Source organism: Martes martes, assembly GCF_963455335.1.
Source record: "Martes martes genome assembly, chromosome: 3".
Taxonomy (NCBI): Eukaryota; Metazoa; Chordata; class Mammalia; order Carnivora; family Mustelidae; genus Martes; species Martes martes.
Genome location: NC_137890.1, coordinates 164,466,424 through 164,486,898, shown reverse-complemented (window position 1 = coordinate 164,486,898; position 20,475 = coordinate 164,466,424). Strand labels below are relative to the sequence as shown.

The 20,475-nt window shown below is 37.6% G+C and overlaps 1 protein-coding gene across 2 annotated transcripts in view; it reads right to left on the bottom strand.

The window, feature by feature from the left end:
• FARSB (phenylalanyl-tRNA synthetase subunit beta) overlaps positions 1-20,475 on the bottom strand; it is a 73,423-nt gene that overhangs the window by 38,451 nt on the left and 14,497 nt on the right. For both annotated transcript variants that reach the window (XM_080798731.1, XM_080798732.1), the window contains 9 exons: positions 17,447-17,597; positions 16,546-16,654; positions 15,573-15,643; positions 14,058-14,119; positions 13,284-13,335; positions 9,224-9,285; positions 8,740-8,947; positions 8,151-8,231; positions 3,797-3,889 (listed from right to left, as the gene is read on the bottom strand). In XM_080798731.1, the coding sequence (XP_080654857.1) occupies positions 3,797-3,889; positions 8,151-8,231; positions 8,740-8,947; positions 9,224-9,285; positions 13,284-13,335; positions 14,058-14,119; positions 15,573-15,643; positions 16,546-16,654; positions 17,447-17,597 (889 nt within the window). The remainder of the gene's footprint in view (positions 1-3,796; positions 3,890-8,150; positions 8,232-8,739; positions 8,948-9,223; positions 9,286-13,283; positions 13,336-14,057; positions 14,120-15,572; positions 15,644-16,545; positions 16,655-17,446; positions 17,598-20,475) is intronic.

Sequence of the window (20,475 nt, the reverse complement as noted above, 5' to 3'; positions counted from 1 at the left end):
CCTCCTAGATCCTACAGGCATAACAGGAAACCCCTATGAAGACTTGCTTGTACAATGCGTATTGAGGGAAAGAGAAAACCTTTCCGAATAGGTTCACTCCGCCACCTGCTGCTGGTAGTCTTCAACTCCCTGCTTTTGTAAATATCTCTTACTTTCACAACTGGAGAGCAAGTGCACAAACCACTCATAGAAATAAAAGTACAATGTTAAAAGAAAGCTTAACTTACTGGAATATAAACAAGCTACCTTTGTAAATAGCTTTTCCTAGTGGGTTTTTTTTTTCCATTTTATAGATCAGCCTTATTTGCTTGTTTAAAAACTCACAGCAATACAAAAAATGAAACCTGAATCCAATCAAGCTTCTAGATCTACCTGCCAATTTACTAGAATGTATCTAACAAAATCCTAACTGTGCGAACTCTATAAGATAAATGACCCAGTTTGTTCAATGCAGAAAGTAAAAGGAAGAGAGACAGAGAGATGGACAGGGGGGCAATCTGTAGATTAAAAGAGACATAAGGGGGCACCTGGGTGGCTTAGCCATTAACCGGCAGCCTTTGGCTCAGGTCATGATCTCAGGGTCCTGGGATTGAGCCCCACCTCGGGCTCCTTGCTCAACAGGAAGCCTGCTTCTCCCTCTCCCAGTCCCCCTGCTTGTGTTCCCTCTCTCGCTACATCTCTCTCTCAAATAAATAAACAAATCTTTTTTAAAAAATAAGAGACATAAGAAACATTATCAACTTTGACTTGGGATTCAGATGAAGTTCATGAAAACTATTTAAAAAACTGAGACAATTAAGAAAATTTCAATGACTGAACATTTAAAAATATTAAGGAATACTATTGCTAATTTGGGGGAACGTGGTAATATTCTGTAATTTTGTTTATAAAATCTACATTTTACTGACATTTTTCTTTTTATCCATTCTCTAACATATCTAGTTAGAAAAGAGCCCAAAATTAAGAATTATCCAAGAGAAAGAATAGACTTAAACAATCAACTGGGTTACAAGCCCAGAAACAACTTTATATTTAAACAAACAGAACTCTGTTAGCTACGTTAGTAGCTAGGAGTAGAGAGGAGGACCTATATACTGGTAAAGCAGGAGTAAAATATAGAATCTGTCCAGTCTAAAAGATGGACTCATCTAATGTGTTTTATGCAGAAATATAGATTCTGAAAGTGTGCTATCCACAGCTATTTATAGTGTCATTTAATGTGTTTCTGATTTTCCTTGTACTTAGTAAAATAGAGAAAACAGGATGTAAACCCTACAGAACATTACCAGATCTTAAGAAATCTATCAAGCTTGATAATGAAACTGGGAGAAAAAGGAAAATTTGGAATAAAAGCAAATAAAAATCCAGTAAGATTTACTGAAAAATCCCTCTACCCAAATGAATTTGAGTGTCTCTCATTGAAAAGAACAGGGCATCTTTTAAGAGCAGTAGGAAAGTGAATGGACCTTGTCATAATCCTTCCAAATGGCATAAGAATTCTTTAAAGTTCTTACACTGAATACAGAGAAACAATTTGTGTACTTGATGAGTATTATTACCAGTTAGTTCTTTAAATAGCAAGCGAGCCCTAATCTACCATATTAGTGGTACAGATTAAATCTAACTTAAAAAAATCCAAATTTTAACATTTTTAGAACTTTAAAAATTTTTACAACTTGAGATCCCCTCCCCTACTTTCAGAGATATGAAAATCAAGATTCACAGAAGCATACAAATCAAAACCACAATGAGATACCACCTCACACCAGTCAGAATGGCTAAAATGAACAAGTCAGGAAATGACAGATGCTGGCGAGGATGCAGAGAAAGGGGAACCCTCCTACACTGTTGGTGGGAATGCAAGCTGGTGCAACCACTCTGGAAAACAGCATGGAGGCTCCTCAAAAAGTTGAAAATAGAGCTACCTTATGACCCAGCAATTGCACTACTGGGTATTTACCCTAAAGATACAAACGTAGTGATCCGAAGGGGCACGTGCACCCGAATGTTTACAGCAGCAATGTCCACAATAGCCAAACCATGAAAAGAACCTAGATGTCCATCAACAGATGAATGGATAAAGAAGATGTGGTGTGTGTATATATATATATATATATATATATATATATATATATACACACACAATGGAATACTATGCAGCCATCAAAAGAAATGAAATGTTGCCATTTGCGACAACGTGGAAGGAACTAGAGGGTATTATGCTTAGCGAAATAAGTCAATCAGAGAAAGACAATTATCATATGATCTCCCTGATATGAGCAAGCGGAGATGCAACATGCGGGGTTTGGGGGGTAGGAAAAGAATAAATGAAACAAGATGGGATCGGGAGGGGGACAAACCATAAGAGACTCTTAATGTCACAAAACAAACTGAGGGTGGTGGCGGGGAGTGGGGGAGGGAGAGGGTGGTGAGGTTATGGACATTGGGGAGGGTATGTGATATGGTGAGTGCTGTAAAGTGTGTAAACCTGGCGATTCACAGACCTGTACCCCTGGGGCTAATAATACATTATATGTTTATAAAAAATTTTAAAATTAAAAAAAAATTCACAGAAGCTAACTCAAGTCACAGAAGTTCACATATTATAATAGCATTAATTTTCTTGAAAGCATTTCCTCCCAATTCTAAGATTTCCCTTGATTCTAAGCGATGGTTAAAGAAAATCATGAAGAATTGCATGTGCAAGAAAAACAGAACAAGAGCTGACCAGTAAGAAAGAGATGGTCTAAGTTATTAATAAAGATATTATAGGGGTGCGTGGGTGGGAGGCAGTGGTTTAAAGCCTCTGCCTTCGGCTCAGGTCATGATCCCAGGGTCCTGGGATCAAGCCCTGCATCGGGCTCTCTGCTCAGCAGGGAGCCTACTCCCCCCACCGCTCACCTGCCTCTCTGCCTACTTGTGATCTTTGTCAAATTAATAAATAAAATCTTTTTAAAAAAAGATATTATAAACTATAAAAACAACATTTTGAAGTAATTTCCTATTCTAATAATGTAAATCATTTAACATTTACTAAGACAGTATTCTCTTTTTTTTTTTTTAAAGATTTTATTTATTTATTTGACAGACAGCTAGAAAGAGAGACAGCTAGAGAGGGAAGACAATCAAGAACTGATGTTAACCACTACTTTTTAAGTGAATGACTTAATGGAGGTACTGGGAACAGTTGCTGACTCATTTATTACAAAATGGGTAGAAAAGACGAAATCTGAAAATATTATTAAAGTCAACTGATTTGAAGTGAATGAAATGGAAAGTTTGACACGACTGGACAAGCAAAGCAAGCAAAATACAACTGTAGGCCAATCAAGAAAAGACTAAAAAGTGTTAAGAATTCGTCAACAAGAGGCACCTGGATGGCGCAGTCAGTTAAATATCTGACCCCTGGTTTCCACTCAGGTCATGATCCTGGGATTCTGGGATCGAGCTCCAGTCAGGCTCCCTGCTCAGCAAGGAGTCTGCTTGTCCCTCTGGCTCTGCCCCTGCCCCAATTCTTGCTCTTTCTCGCTTGCACACACATGCTCACTAGTAAAAAAATCTTTTTTAAAAATTTTAAAAATTAAAAAAAATTTTTTAAAAACTCTGTCCCTTCCCCACATGCACTAATAAATCTTTAAGATCTTAAAAAAAAAATCATCAACACTTATGTAAGAACCAACTATAATCTTATCCAAAAAGAGATTTTTAACAAGTTCTAAGATTTTGTCATCTTAAGTATAACTTATGTACTGCCTCTCAGTATTTACCCAAATTCTTACCTACTTAATATTCTCACCTGAAATTCAGCTGTTTTGGGATTACTTATGTGCACTGCCTTTGTTGCAGAGATGTCCAAACCAAGTTTATCAGCAATATCTTCTTGGGAACACTAAAAAGTATATGCAAAATAAAGAAAAACAATGACTAAATTTAATATACAACATATTTAATGCTCTAAGTCAACTTACAGTCTTATAGCAATGTAGGTTCTCTATATAAAGAGGTTAAAAATAAATAACTATATCAACTAATTAGGGCCACAGCAAATACAATTTAACATTAACAGTTCTCTTACAAGTTCTATGATACAGAGCAAAGTTTTTCCCATGTTGATGGTGGTATAACTGTATTTGGGTCCTTCCTAAGCTAGTCTCCCATTTACCTTACCAGTCTAGTTTCTTAGAGTTAACTATCCATTCCCTGAATCTTACACTCTTCCTTACGTTCACCAGAAATGTCTCAGGGTGCCTGGGTGGCTCAATGGGTTAAGCATCTCCCTTCAGCACAGGTCATGATCCTAGGGTCCTAGGGTCCTAGGATCAGGCCCTGCGTTGGGCTCTCTGCTCAGCAGGAGTCTGCTTCTCCCTCTCCCTGCCACCCTTCCTGCCTGTACTCTCTCTGTGTCAAATAAATTAAAAAAATCTTTTTTTTTTTATTTAAAGATTTTGAGAAACAGAGTGAGAGAGAGTATGAGCAGGGGGAGAGAGGGAGAAGTAGACTTCTCGCTAAGGAGGGAGCCCGATGCAGGACTCCATCCCAGGACCCTGGGATCATGACCTGAGTCAAAGGCAGACGTGTAACTGACTGAGCCACCCAGGTGCCCCAAAGAAAACCTGGGAGGGGGGACGGGAGGAAGGAAGGAATATCCTCCCCTCCCTACCTGCTCTCATCCCCCAAGGCTCTACACTTCCATAAAAATATTCCTAATGACTTCTGTCAATTCACTCTCCCCCACCTTGGTGTTCCTATGGCTTTGATTACCATTGCAATCCCTGCTAAATCCATACTGACTTGTGGTAGAATAGTAAGACTAAGAGCAGAACTCAAGTGGCCTGAATTCTGCCCAACATTCTCTCTACTTGACCATTTAATTTCTGTGCATAGGTGCTTGATAAAGCTCTGAGCAGTAAACTCCTAAGCACCCTCGCTCCGAAAAGAAAAAAATACCTGTCACACTCACAACTAGGATGACTGACGGAAGTTATGAAAATAAAACTATTAGATGCATCACATCTAATAAATGATTAACAAAGTAATGCAAATAAAGTAACTGCCACAAACTAAGTGCTCAAGAAAATATTAACAATGATGATTAATAAATACCAAGAATTATCACATATATTAATGCTAACTGCTGCAAAGGAGTTTAAAACAAAATGAAAACTGATGGGGTGCCTGGGTGGCTCAGTGGGTTAAAGCCTCTGCCTTCAGCTCAGGTCATGATCCCAGGGTCCTGGGATTGAGCCCCATGTCGGGCTCCTCCGTTCAGCGGGGAGCCTGCTTCCCCCCCACCCTCTCTGCCTGCCTCTCTGCCTACTTGTGAGCTCTGTCAAATAAATAAATAAAATCTTAAAAAAAAATGAAAACTGATGTACAATCAGATTACTGAAAAATTTTCCAACATTAGGTCACGTTGCCTACTGCACTATTTTACAAAGTGGCCTTCGAGGACTAGTCTGCATTTCTTAGAGAAACACACACATACACGGGTTTATATTTTAGGTCAATGCCAGCTCTAATGATTCTTTCCATGCTCTCTTGGGAAGGATACTAAAGTCACATCCAGGCAGAGCACAAAAGAGCTCCCTGATCTGCCACGGCTGTAGAGGCGGAGAATGGTGGTAGGAACGCTGGAAATAACCAGATTTTTCTCCTCAGAATGACGAGTTTTTTAACAAGATATAATGTGACTAATTAGGAAATGCAATTTAAATGATGCAATCAACTCTCAAACAGAAGTAGTACTGTGTGTGTAGAAGAAAGGTTGTTCCACAAACACATGGCAGTGGAGGTATCTGAGTGGCCTTGTACTTCATAATGACAATAAAAGGTAAGGGACAGATATTAGAAGCAGTGTGAAATCAAGGCAACCTCAAGTGGCAGTAGCTAGTAAAAAATTTAAATATTTTTTTCAATGTTAATGTGTTTAAAGTATTAGAAAATATAATAAGTAAATGAAGCCCATTGATTTTTATGAATATTCTTGTACTAAGGCTAAAGTAGATATTTAGTTTTAAAAGTGAGTTAATTTAGGGGTGCCTGGGTGGCTCAGTGGGTTAAGGCCTCTGCCTTCAGCTCAGAGTCCCAGGTCCCAGGGTCCTGGGATGGAGCCTCACATTGGGCTCTCTGCTCTCTGCTTCCCTTCCTCTCTCTCTGCCTGCTGCTCTGCCTACTTGTGATCTCTCTCTGTCAAATAAATAAATAAAATCTTTAAAAAAAAAAAAAAGTGAGTTAATTTAAAATATTACAACTAGTATGCAGACAGTAAAAATCATAATGATGAAAACAATTACTTGCATTTGGAAAAATCAAGGGCTAGGTTTTAGAAAAGGCTGTTTCATGCAAAACTAGATATAAGGCACAGAGATACTTAGGTTTGCTAATTACGTCACATAAATACCTCTGACATTGAAACTCCTGTAAGAAAACTGTCATTACATATTTGAAGCTCTAATACCTCATTCCTTTCCCCCGCCCAGTGATAACATGTGTTGAACTGACAGGACAGCTGGACAGACTGTTTCTGGCACCCCTGGTGGACAGTACAATCACGGGCCCGAGGTGCATATAGGTCTGGGCTGGAATCCTGCCCCACAGCCGACTGGTTGTATGGAATGGGACAAGTTACCTAAATTACCTGCTGTTTAAGACAGAAACACCTACTTCAGAGCCCTGCACAGAGAGGGAATCACACACAGAAAGGCCTGGACACAGGATAAACTCCCTGCAGAGCAGCCCTGGTCAGGCAGAGTATGCGCTCCCCTGAGACACATGGGGCTACCCACAGTTACAGGCTTAAAACACTACTTCTATAAAAAGGGCAGGGAAATACACAGGCCAAAGTCTGAACCGCAGTTAGTTCTGGGGAGGAAAACAGGGTTGGAATCTGAGGGAAAACAGAGGGGAACAGTCATGGTTCACTCTACATGGTTCTTTCTGTACAGGTTGAATCCTTTCAGATCAATCCTATGTCACTTAATTTTTAAAAGCGAAATATATTCTCAATGCTTTTTTTTGTATTTCATTGATGTTCACGACTGTGTAAGTATATGCATAGATGAATGACCTGTACTATAACCTGAGCATACACAGGCCAAGACAACAGAAAAGCACTGCTCTAAAAGCCAAAAGGCTAGGATTCTGGTCCTCGTTCTCCTGCTGTCTGTGTACACCTCATTAGGTACTTAACCTGTTGACTTCAGGCTTCTTCACTCCTACAGTGCCTGGCATACAACAGATGCTCTGTAAATGTGGAATAAAGGACTCCTGAGTCCAAAAAAAAGGGACAATGCTGAGCTAGAAAATCTGTAAGGTTCCTTCCGAGGTTAGCATCCTGTGAATGACAAATGCTCAATAAAGGGAGAGAGGCTGCCTCTCCTTTCCGACAACCCTCTCTCCCACCAAACTGGTATAATTAACCCCCACTACTGAGCTCTCTGTGACTAGGAGATGGAGAAGTCTTTCTGGAGTTGAATTGGGAGGAGAAAATGAAGTCATTTTGTTTTTGTTTGGTTTTGGTTTTCACCCTCCATCATTAACCTGACACCTACTTGAAGACTCCAGAACTACACAGTGTGGGCACCACACAAATGCTCAGCAAGGGAAGAGGAAACCATAAACAGCACAGACTTTTTATTCTTTTCAAATGGTCAATCTGGTGGGGGAAGGGCATTTCCTTCTATTTTGTAATAAAATTCATTTCCTGGTTCAGGCCTTTTATGTCAGCTTTCCAACTCAAAGCAAATGATGTGAACATGTTCAAAGAAAAAGTTTAATGTGGAACAGTCCACAAATCCTTAACTAGGGCGGCATCTAGTGGGCATACATACAACCAAATTAGACTAAACATTTCAACTTAATCAATTTGATTATGAAATTTGTTGTGAATTCAACCCTCAACACTTCCATAAAAGTACAAAATACACTGTTATGTGTCATTTAAGACTTTTGTCCTTCAAGATTTTCTCTAATTGAAAAAAAAACTTTTTACTAGACTGTATAATCTTAAGTTAAAAAAAAAAAAGGTTATTCTTCTAGAACTTGGAAATTTTAGCAGTCTAGATTTTATAAATTCATGTAAGGAATCAGAGTACAATAATTCAGAGATTCAGTGTCAAAAATCAGCTGCAAAGACGGCACATGAGACATACCAGGGCAAAGGTAAGCGCTTCCGTGAATCCAGCAGCTGCCATGTCATGTCTTAGGAGTTCTGTGAGCTTATTAAGAGGAAACTGAAAAAAAAAAAAAAGATAGTTAACTTTCCTCCACTTCAGTAAAATTTCCTACAAGAAAAGGTTTATACAGAACAGGTCATGAAAGGGCAAACCCCCTTCCATCCTTACTAATACTACTAGTACCACCACTTCACCACCCACCCCCACCCCACTGCCTCACTACCCCAATACTCCTACACACATGCACTAACCCCCCACTTCACCTCTCCCACAACAAACTTCTTCTGCCTACAGGCCAGGTTGAAAAAATGAATCTCCCAGTTCAAGAGTCAAAAGAGCTCCAAACTCAAAACCTGTCTTTCTTCAAATACTAGTCATCACAGGTTTTAAACTTACTCTAATCCACTGGGCATCTGTTTTGTATCCCTTCCATAGCAAACGCTTCTCATAGCACAGCATGTCCAAATACTACTTAATTCCTATGTGCTGTTTTTCTCGAAGCCTTCCTGGCATTCAATAATCAGTTTCAACAACAAGGAGTATTTATTTAAGGGTACAATCTTACTTGATTAGCTATGGTGTAGGTTTTGGGGAGCGTCATCTGAATGTTGTTATATCCATAGGCAATAGCTGCATCTTCTACAATATCACATGCATGGATAACGTCAGCTCTGGTCGGAGGGATTTCAATCTCAATCTGATTCCCATCACCTATTACTTCTGACTTTAAATACATCCTGGTTAGAAGCTTGGCAATATTTTCTGGAGTTTCTCTGAAATAGGAATGTGCATTCCATAAACATCACTGGATTACTTAAAATGTGCTCATATTTTGTTTTAAAATATTCTATTATCTGAAATATCACCTTCCTTTCGGAATTCCATGAGACACCAGACAGCCTAACAGACGATTTATTATCATTTACTCCCTCTGAAAAGATACCAAAACCCTCTCTAAGCATAAGCATTCTTTCAGGAAAAATCAAAGTCTTGTGGGTACTTCATTCTTGAATTCTCTCCAACAGTAAACAAATGTTTTCAAAGCATACCTGATTCCAACTTTTTTGTTAATTAGATCAGCTCTCACTATCTCCTTTCGGTAAGCCAGTTCCTTTAAAGAGAAAAAGTTTGAGAAGCTTAAGTGAGTCCCTGTCAGCTACAGCGTTAGGCTCTAACTTTACCTCGTCTCATTGTGGCAGTTTCACTGCCCTCCCAAAAAACGGTTGTTAGAGAGAGACACTGAAAATAAATGTAATGTTTCAAAACATTACGGAGCAGTAAATCTGCTACAACAGGCTCATAACTGAACATTCTACTTGCTAGACAACTGGAACTGCTCAGAAATAGAAAATGCCCAACACTTTTCTCTCAGATGGCCAATCACCATTCTCTGCAGTAAAAGCCTGGTGCATTACATCATTTCTAAGATGCTTATAAATCCTAGGCTTTGCAGTCTCCTCGCAAGCAAGCAGGTGTTTATGACCAAGAAAGAAAAATTCAAATATCACCATTCAAATATCTTCATGTACTACCAACTATCACCATTATACTAAGCCCAAGTATTACGAAGAAATTCCTTTCTTGTCATTTATCCAGGTGGGGGAACACCACCAGGTCCCCAGGCCGTCCTAGCTATCATCAATCTGCTCCAGGAGATGGCAGGACTGGGAGCATCTCATATATTGGAACTCTCCTTCAAACAGTATATAGCTTTACCACGTTAGGTAGGAACAAACATGTAAAAAAAACCCAGGCTTTTGAGCACCTTTGCAAACATATCTATGAATGTTTCTTATCATTATAATACTCTCAAAGGTTTATCTACCACTGGCAAAAAGGCTATAAATCTAAAAATCTGATTGGACTCAAGTAAGTACAGACCAGAGCCTTGCCATTCAAAATGCAACTCTCAGGCAAAAGTATCATCATCACCCAAGTACCTCTTAGAAATGCAGGCTCTAGGCAGGGCCTCTAGAGCTGGTAGCAGTGACACTGGACTTACTGAATCTGGAACTAAAGGTTATTAAGATCCTGAAGCGATGTGACTGCACATTAGGGTTCAGGAAGTGCAAAACTAGCTAATGAAAAAAAAGCTAATGATTGCAACAGAAACAAACCTTTACTGAGCAGTTAACAAGAAAGAAACACTTTCAAGATAATCTTAACCCTCACAACAAGTACTATTAGATTCCTTATCAGTAAAGTGAGAATAGTAGTAGATGAGTAACTATTCTCAGGTCCCAGCAATGATAAGCTGCTGCGCCCTGGTGCTTACAAAAATGCCTGTCAGATAATAAACACTCCATATGCATTTAAAGAGTAAATGCATAAAGTAACAAATGAACAAATTAATGAATTAACAAGTTCAGGCAGCCTAATTCCGAAGCTCACACCATTAACCATTCCTCTCTGACTACCTTCCACTTCTCTCCTCTGGTCCTCTTATTCCAAAGTCCATTCTTTTATATGAAATAACAGAAGACTAGGAAAGAACTATCAAAGTACTTAGAAAAATAAACTATTTCATGTGAAGAAGAATCAGTTCCTCAGAGGATCATTCTCTTCTGGGAGGACAACCTGAGAAGAGCTGTTCTAATCTACGTTCAGAAGAAAACAGATTAACAAATGACAACACTGACACAATACTTCTTTTCAGAAATCCCACCATTTCAGATTTATGAAAGCTCTTTATAATGCAAACGATTTCAAGGAATTATCTACATGAGAAAAGTGAACCAAACTTTAAGATATCTTTTTCCTCCCCAAAGTACATATTTCACTTCTATTAATACTTGACAATTCTTCATATTAAGAAGAAAAAAACTTTTCTCAAATCAGACATCATTTTAAAATAGACTAAAAAACTATCTCTGGCTAATCCCAACTACTACTGTGGTACAGATGACCGCATTCTTCCCTTCTCTGCTGCACCCAAGGCCTTACAATGAGGTACCTCAGGTCCTCGAATTGGGAAATGGGAGTCTATTTCATCCTTCTTTGAATCTAGCAAAGTGACTAACCGAGGCCAACAGGACACCATGCTTAAAAAGACTTAAGCACTGGCCTTGCTCTTGTGCTGTTGGGAATCCTGCAACCACCAACCACCACCATGTAACAAAGACCAAGCTAGCCTGCTGGATGATGACAGACACTTGACCTGGTAACTCTAAGGGTAAGCAGACTTGTGAGTGAGGCTATCTATCCCAGGTCACCTAGATGCTAGTTTACCAACCGAATGATTACCCAGAAGCAAGCCCAAGAGAGGTTAGCCAAGCCACCCAGACCAGAACTACCCAGCTGACCAACAGAATCATGATAAGCAAATCACTGTTGTTTTACGTCGCTAAGTCTTGGGGTATCAGTCTATTACGTAACAAAAGCTAACAAGCACTACAAATTTTTTTAAAACAGAGACTGCCTATAATTTCAATTAAGTTTTCTACAGCTATACACTTGTTTTGAATTATAATCAATATTCTAGAATAAAGTATGATGCTAAATGCTCATGTTTTCAGGAAGGGGAAGGTTTTGATCTTCGCAGGTTTTATCTACTTTAAAAACTATTTAAAAGAGTAGAAATAGGGGGCGCCTGGGTGGCTCAGTGGGTTAAATAAAGCCTCTGCCTTCGGCTCAGGTCATGATCGCAGGGTTCTGGGATCAAGCCCCACATTGGGCTCTCTGCTCAGCGGGGAGCCTGCTTCCCCCCTTCTCTCTGCCTAGCCTCTCTGCCTACCTGTGATCTCTGTCAAATAAATAAATAAATAAAATCTTAAAAAAAAAAAAAAAAAAGAGTAGAAACTATTCCAGGCTATGATTCACTTCTTAAGCAATAAAGAAACAGTGAAAAAAATCTAAAGAGCTAAAAAAATGACCTCACTTCATTTACAACTAAATGATTAATAGAGTCATATGCTGGAACAGCCATCTTTATATTAATAAAATCATCTTAGGGGAAGAAAAAAATCCGATTAAACAATGCTGTTTTTCTTGGGGTTTTTTGTTTATTGGTTGGTTTTTAACCAAGATTCCATGTCTTGACAATAATTCTGCTTACTACTTAGTCCTGTTAATACATCTGGAATCATTAGTTACAGTAATGGCTCTTCAGCGACTGTTAATTCAAGTGTGAACAGACTAATTAGGTTGGGAGGGCTGAGTAATCTAAAAAGGGGGGAGACTAAATTGCCCAGTAAACAAATTAATAAGAGAATATATCAGAACCTGCACCCCAATGTTTATAGCAGCAATGTCCACAATAGCCAGACTATGGAAAGAGCCCAGATGTCCATCAATAGATGGGTAAAGATGTTGTGATCACACACGCACACGCACATACACATACAAACACACACACACACACACACACACACACACACAATGGAATACTACTCAGCCATCAAAAAATGAAACCCTGCCATTTGCAACAACGTGGATGAACTAGAGGGTATTATGCTAAACACAGTAAGTCAGAGAAAGACAGTTATGATATCACTCATATGCAACTGAAGAAGCAAAACCAAGGATCATAGGGGAAGGGAAGGAAAAATAAAACAAGACAAAAATCAGAGAGGGAGACAAACCACAGGAGACTCTTAACCATAAGAAACAAACTGAGGGTTGCTGGAGGGATGGGGGAGGGGGGATGTGATAACTAGGGGATGGACTTTAAGGAGGGCACATGATGTAATGAGCACTGGGTGTTATTTAGGACTGATTAATCACTGAAATCTACCTCTGAAACTAATAATATACTCTATGTTAATTAATTGAATTTAAGTTTTAAAAAATAAAATAAAAAGAATAAGTCAGAGGAATTACAGCCATCTAATAAAGTGGTATAATGGAGCACATTGGAGCTGAAGCCAGACTATCACCTAGCTCTACCACTAATAGTAACAGGCAAGCTATTTAACACCTCAAGGTCTCTATCTCCATCTGGGAAAGGGCCAAACAGCACCCACCTTCATAGGGTTATGGCGAGGATTAAATCCACGTAATGCACATATTATCCCTGGCATATGGGTGGACGGATGGACAGACATACAACGAGCACTCTATAACCATTATTATTACTAGTATTATCATCAAATCCACTTCTTAAATACTTACTGGAAAGGTATAGGATTTTCCATTAGGAAAAACGACCTCAGCAGCTTCAACCCTTTAAAAAAAAAAAAAAAAGGCCAGAAATATTAAAAACAAAAAGGGCCATAAATTCTAGAAATGTGTATGGTTAACAAGTCTCTCACTTATTGTATAACAGTAACCTCAACACATTCAATCTCTCCACATTCCAACACTGCTGCCTGGATTAATCCTCCTAAACATAACCCCACCCTACTGTTCCATTCCCTGTGGCTCCCACATCTCTTCAGACAGCACACACCTAATGTCTACTTCTCAGTGCGACAAAGCATGCATCCTCTATTACTCCTTGACAGTATGGATATACACATTCCAGGCTCTACCAGGGTGCTGTGTTACACCATGAAAGCTGACTATGCAACCAGTAATAGGCAAATCAATTTAAAAAACGGACCCTGCCACACAATTTCAGTCCACACTCTGCAGTAATACTGCTATTTTGAATTATAATTAACATTCTATAATAAACTATGATGTCAATACACAGCAAGGACCATTTAGTGAAATCTTTTAAATTAATTTTTAATTAATTCAATAAAAAATAAGCTTTGGAAAAAATTATAGTAATCCTATTGATTTTTAACAGTTATACATAGGTCTTAGCCCCATTCCCCCACCCCCAGCAAAGATAGGATATGTTCTAGTCACAGGAGCCACATTTTTCATCTTTATATTCAGTATAAGGCCCTAGTGCTTTGCCTTCAGAACAACAGGCTTCAATAAAGTTGTCAAACTTACGTAAATTGATTCTCACAATATTCACTGAACATGGTGACAATAACATCAAGAACTATTTTTGCCTGCAAAAAGGAAAAGAGACAAATATTGTAATCTAAAAATACATTCTCTTCACTCAGATGGAAAATTTAGTCCTCAAACATCTAAAAATGAAACATATATAGACATTCTAAAAAAGGAGTGGAATAAAAACTTGTGGGCTAAAGTAGCCTAGCCTTATCTTCAGGTGGTCTGCATTTATTCGGTTCCCTGAGAGTTAACAATCCATGACTGAAACAAATCATTTACTTCCCCTGGCCCCCTCCCTTGGGTTCACCAAGTTTCGAGAGACAAATGGCTGACTATGGGAGTAGACCTTATCAATCTCCTAGATCTCTGCAGCCAGTTGCAGGACTCCTGGCTCAGCCACTTACTAATAATCTGACGTTGGGCAAGTTACTTACCATCTTTGTACTTTAGCATCTTCATCTGTTAAGTAGAGATTATAAACAATTCTATATCTCATTTGGTTATTATGAGGATTAAATGTATTAATATATGAGCAATGCCTAGCAAAACTGTAAGGACCGTATAGATTTGTTCAAGTTTTCAATTGGAAACATATTCTTGGGAAAAAACACAATAACCTTAGCAGGATATATATAGGGTTTGCTTTTATATATACATCACTGTTTAAATATAAGCTTCAGGAAAAGTATCTAAGGTCTGTCAATGTATGAATTTTTTAAAAATTTGTAAATAGTATATGCTATATTATTCTAGTATTTCTAAAGGCAAGTATGGCCCATAAAAGTTGTAAATGAAATACCTTACAATGGTGTCCAATCCCGTAAGATGTACTGAATGCCATTTATGGCCCTATTTCTACAGGCCAACCTTCTTCTGCCATTCAAGCTTATCTGATCAATTTGCTTAATTGCCACATTACCCTATGCCTTAACATGTATAAAGAAATCTTATGCCGTTAAAAAAAAAAAAAAAAAGCTCATAGCAATCCAATCCAATATAGGTAGTTACTAAATGTGAGGGAACCAGTATTCTACATATTCTAGGTATCATCGTGTACACAAACCCTTTATCAATTTGCCAAACAACATTTCTTTATAAGCCACTTCATTTTTAAACATTTATTACCAAGAACACAAAGGTACCAAATTTCTCAGCATTTAAATTAAGCCAACTAAGATAAACAATGGATATAACACTTATTCCATTCTCAGTTTTACAGTTAGGTATATGGCGAATTCTCCCACTAGAATGAGTTCCTTCAAGTCAAGAAACATGAAACTCATTAAATGCACAGCACTGGAAAGACGGAAGTGCTTGTTAAAGATTTGTTGATTAAATGAACACACCATAACCAAAGTACAGAATATCTGTATCTTTCTAATTTTCTAAATTTCTGAAATATGTTCCCACCTACAAAACACTTTTTAAAATTCAGCCATCTAGTCTTGGCCCACAACTAAAATGTCCTGTCTGACAGTACAAAAGTGGAATTAGAGTTTTATTTACCTTAGTGAAATCAGTTCCTGTGCATTCAATAAATACATTTCTAGTATTTACGGTTATTTTAGAATGATTTCCTACAATAAACACAAAATAACACAATAAGTTTCAGAAACATAGGTACACTAAAAAAGTTCTCCAAAACAGAAACTACATTTTCACTTAGAGTACCATAGAAATGGACATCTCAGAAATAAGGTGATAATGCAACATGAATTTTAAGCCCGCACTACAAGTGGGAGAATACTGCATTCAGTGTGTCAGAGTTGCTCCACCCAGCCTAACAAGAAACTGTCTCATCTCCTCTCTACCACAACCCTATGACAGAGCTAGAGGCAGATCTAAGATTCAGAGCTTCAGCTCACTAATCCTGATTCATAGTCTATTAAGCAGAAAGGCTACACTTGGGGTCTGGGTCTGGCTACTCCGAAGCTCAGGTTCTGAACCCGTTAAACAACTCGAGTTCAACCTCAAGAAGGAAGAGATTCTTCCCATCATGAATCAACTAAACCCCCTTCTCACCTCCAGAGGGTCAACATCTATGGCTATGACATTATTAAATTTTGTAAATACATGCAAGTTGCCTCCTCAAAAGAGCCTTCAGAAAGGAGGTAAAAAGGTAAAATTCAGTTTAAAAGTTTTAACTATAAAATAGCAGGCAAGGCAGAATTTGAGTTTAACCAAGTTGAGTCATGGGCTAAAACCAAAAATATCAATGCTCTTTAGAGGAATATAACAGAATCCAGAGAGTGGCACCAGTAAATATCTATGTACTTATAAATATGTATACATTTAAAAGTTATATTAAAAATCACAAGTAAACTGTTAATAAAAAGAACTACTACAATAAAATCTACAAAAACCAGAAATTCCAGATTAAGATTTATTTGACTCGATTGAGCCAAGTCTAGAATTCAATTCTTACAGAAATGTTGAAGGATAAGAGAAAAAAAAATCTGATGCTTAAGAAATAACTCACCATTGATAATCGGAGGCATTGAAAGGATGACACCATTGCTATCATAGATAACTGGGTACAGGGGTTTATTTTCAATGATATGTAAATAATGTTTAAGGTGGTTGTCAGTCTGAAAAAAAATAAAATTAATTTTGTATTTCTAAAGCTAATTAGTTTGTATACCTATCTAGTACAAAAAAGGGGAAAAGTTAGAAAAACAATAAAACAGCCCCATATTACAGAAAGTCCTAGATTTGTAAGATTTCCTAAATATCTTAATATCCTTATATACCTCATCTCCTACTGGGGAGGGATGAGAACACAGCCTAGTCATTTTCCAAGAATGAAAATAAATTTGCACTGGTAAGTCTGACTCATCTCAAGGAAAACACAAACCATCACAAAACTGTTTACGGAAACAGGAAGAACACACTGGCAAATCAGGCCAAGGATAAAAACTTTTTTTTTTTTCCAGAATGATACACACTACTTTTATTTTTTAAGCACCATTAAGTGACTATGCAATCATTTTAACTGCTGTAATCTAAAATGCTAAATAGTTGAAGGCAGACACACTGTAATACCAGTTCCCACCAAAAAACTACTTAAATCTTGTTCTTTATACTGTGCTACTGTGCATGTGTTATAATTATACCCACATATGAGTATAATAGCATGACATATTCTACTTCAGTGGTTCTCAATTCCAGCTGTACATTAAAATCATCCAACGGGTTTAAGAAGTAATGAAACTATGTCCAGGCCCCACTCTACATCAAATGGATCAGTAGCTCTTGATTAGAGCACAGACATGGTTTTTAAAAAGTACTCATTTACATCTCCCAAATTCCAAGACCTGACTTTGAAGAAATTTTCTTGATTTATGGAGAGCTATTTGCATAATATGAAAAAAAAAATCTACCTTGTATATGTTCATCAGTTCACAGGCAGTATACTCCTTGGTCTTATTCAGAGGCTTGAATTTGATATCTGAAGGTCGCTTTGCAGTGTATGTAAAAGGGCCTGACAAAGTGTCCAAATCATGGGTACCAATAGCAACCAAGGCTCTTTTCCTAAATGTTGAGGGAGAAAGAAAAAAAGAGCCCCCGCCCCAAAAAAAGATTTTTTTGACACTTCCCTAAAATAGCCTGCTACTATAAGGCAACTTTAGAAGAGTATAAGGAACACATTCTCACAGAATTGAAAGTAATGAGAAATTCTAAAAGCTGTTCAAAACACATTATTTCAGAAGCTACAGTAAATTCCTTGCCACTATGCTTTCCCAAGTACCCTGTTAACTAGGACATTTTCCAAGTGAACATTCCCTTTTTTTAACCCATTTCCTCTCAGGGTCCTCAAGTAAACAAATGTTTTATTAGAATAAACTACCAAATTGCTCTGTTTTTTTGGTTTTTGTGTATTTTCCTAAATTTTCTGTCACAAAGCTGTATTAATCATAGAAAAAAATAACTGAATTACACTTAAAATTTAGTAAGTTCAAAAGCTATTAATTTCATTTGTTCTACAGTTTATGTGCAAAAGAATTTAAGGTTAATTTTAGGAGCTTATAGCAAGTTAAGATTAGGAGAGAAAGAAAAAGTAGGGATATAAAACAGAGCCAGGAACAGTGTTAATACCAAGAATCTAAAGGCCTATAGTCTTAGCATACAGGGTCACAAATTTTGCTCTAAGCTTTCTAAATATAATTCAAAAAGAAACTTGGCCAGAATTTATGGCATTCTTAAGATTTCTTAGAATTAGTTTTAGATGTATGTACAAATATATTTGAGTATTTATGCTTAAATGCATATGTATATATGCAGGTAAAATATACCAGTAATCAAGGATTTTATTGAAGTCCATATTACATGAATTATGAAATAGTTTTCAAAATTTGTAAGAAATAATTTTTAGTCATCCTTCAAGACTGGTAACAAGAACTTTAATAAATATGATTAACTCAAAAAAACTGTTAACGAGCATGAAAGAAGTGTTACTCAATGACTTACATACTTACAGAAGATAACTCCAGAAATACCAGAGGTTGAAATATATAGTTAAGTGTAGCTAAATTAACAACTGATGAACCCACAAGTAAGAAGGTCCATGTTTTGTTTTGTTTTTTTAAAGATAGTTATGGTCCCTCTTAATCCTAAAAGAGTACTCCCACAAAAGGTCACTAAATTTCAATTTCAAACCAATTACAAAAATAAATTCTAGATGAATCAAAGAGCTATGCATTTTGAAAAAACAAGACACAAATGTACATATACACCCAGAAGAAACCACAAAAACTATTTAAAGAAAATACAGGACAACAATGTGTAAAACTGGAAGACACCCCTTGACACAAAAGAAAGTCATAGGAAGACTGTTAAATGGGACTATCCAAACTGGAAACTTTAGATAGCCAATGACCCCAAAAGTCAAGACAGACTGAGAAGAGACTTGTAATTTACATACAGAAAAAGATTAATATCCCAGACATATGAAAATACGCAAACTAAAAACAAGTTAGAAATCAAAATTTTAGCTATCGTACTGGCAAAAATTTTAAAGTCTTGCCATGAAAAAGCAGGACAAAGCTGAAAGAACTGAAAACACTCCGCTGTTGCCAACTTCAGAGACCTTGTCTAGCCAAGTGTTTCAAGTCTGAGTCTAGCTAAGTATTTAAGAGTCTTTGCCTGTAAGACAAAAACCAGTCCTTGGAAAATCAAGAGCCTTCACAGACCTGTACCCCTGGGGATAAAAATACATTATATGCTTATAAAAAAATTTAAAAAATTTAAAAAAAATCAATTACGTATAACATTCTATGTGCAATCAAAAAAGCGGTGGACATGAGGGGCACCTGGCTGGCTCAGTCAGGAGAGTATGCAACTTTTGGTCTTAGAGTCCTAAGGTCAAGCCCCACAATGGATGTAGAGATTGCTTAAGTAGCTTTTTTTTTTTTTTTTTAAAGAAGCAGACATGAGAACAGGGAAATGGGATTTCTTCTCCAGACAAAACCAGTCCATAAAATCCAATGCTAAAATGACCCAGATTTTTAAATCACCACACAAATTTTAAAGTTCTTACCACAAAAAATATTCGAAAATTATGGGGAAAATACGCATATAATGAACAGATGAGGAAGTAAGAGCACAAAAAGAAACTTGTAAAAAGAAACAAAATGGATTCTAAGATGCAAAGTAAAATAACTGAAGTAAAAAATTCATTGGCTACTTCTAGCCGAGATGGAGTAAGAGACTAGATTTACGCTCTTGCCTGAAACCATCACAAAGGGGCAAAATACAGCAAACAGTTTCATGGGTGGCGCTGGACATCAGGCAATGAAGGGTAGCAATCTCTGACAGGAAGGAAATAAATGAAATGAGGCCCACAACTGCCCCAGCTTACTGCTTGGAGGGATTTCCACATTGTATGTTAGGAAAGAGGGCCAAGAATGGAGATCAGCAGATTCCCTGAGTTGAGAAACCTAACTGAGAGTCTAGGGAGACCCAAGACAGCGGGGGTTCACTGGAAATGATACTGAAGTGGACAGAGCTATGAGAATTCTGGAGAGCTGCAGAGGTTCCCCTGCCCCACTCCAAGTGTTTGGATGTGTGCTGATCAGTGCACGCATGTGAATAGACTCATCGGAGAACAGTGTTCTTACAGACTGAAAACCTCACTACTTCATGTGCGAATGGATCAAGTAGGCAGAAGGGTCTTGCCTCAGTATTAGCAATTAGCCCTACACAAAACAGTGCTTAATCAATGGAGGGGGGGAAAAAGCCAATAAAACCAAAACCTGGTTCTTTGAAAAGATCAATTTATTGATAAACCTCTAGCCACCCTCCCCTGATCAAGGGAAAAAAAGACAAGTGAAAAAGGTGGTATCACTACATATACTTGATATTAAAAGAATAAGAGAACATCGTGAACAACTTTATGCCAATACATTTGCTA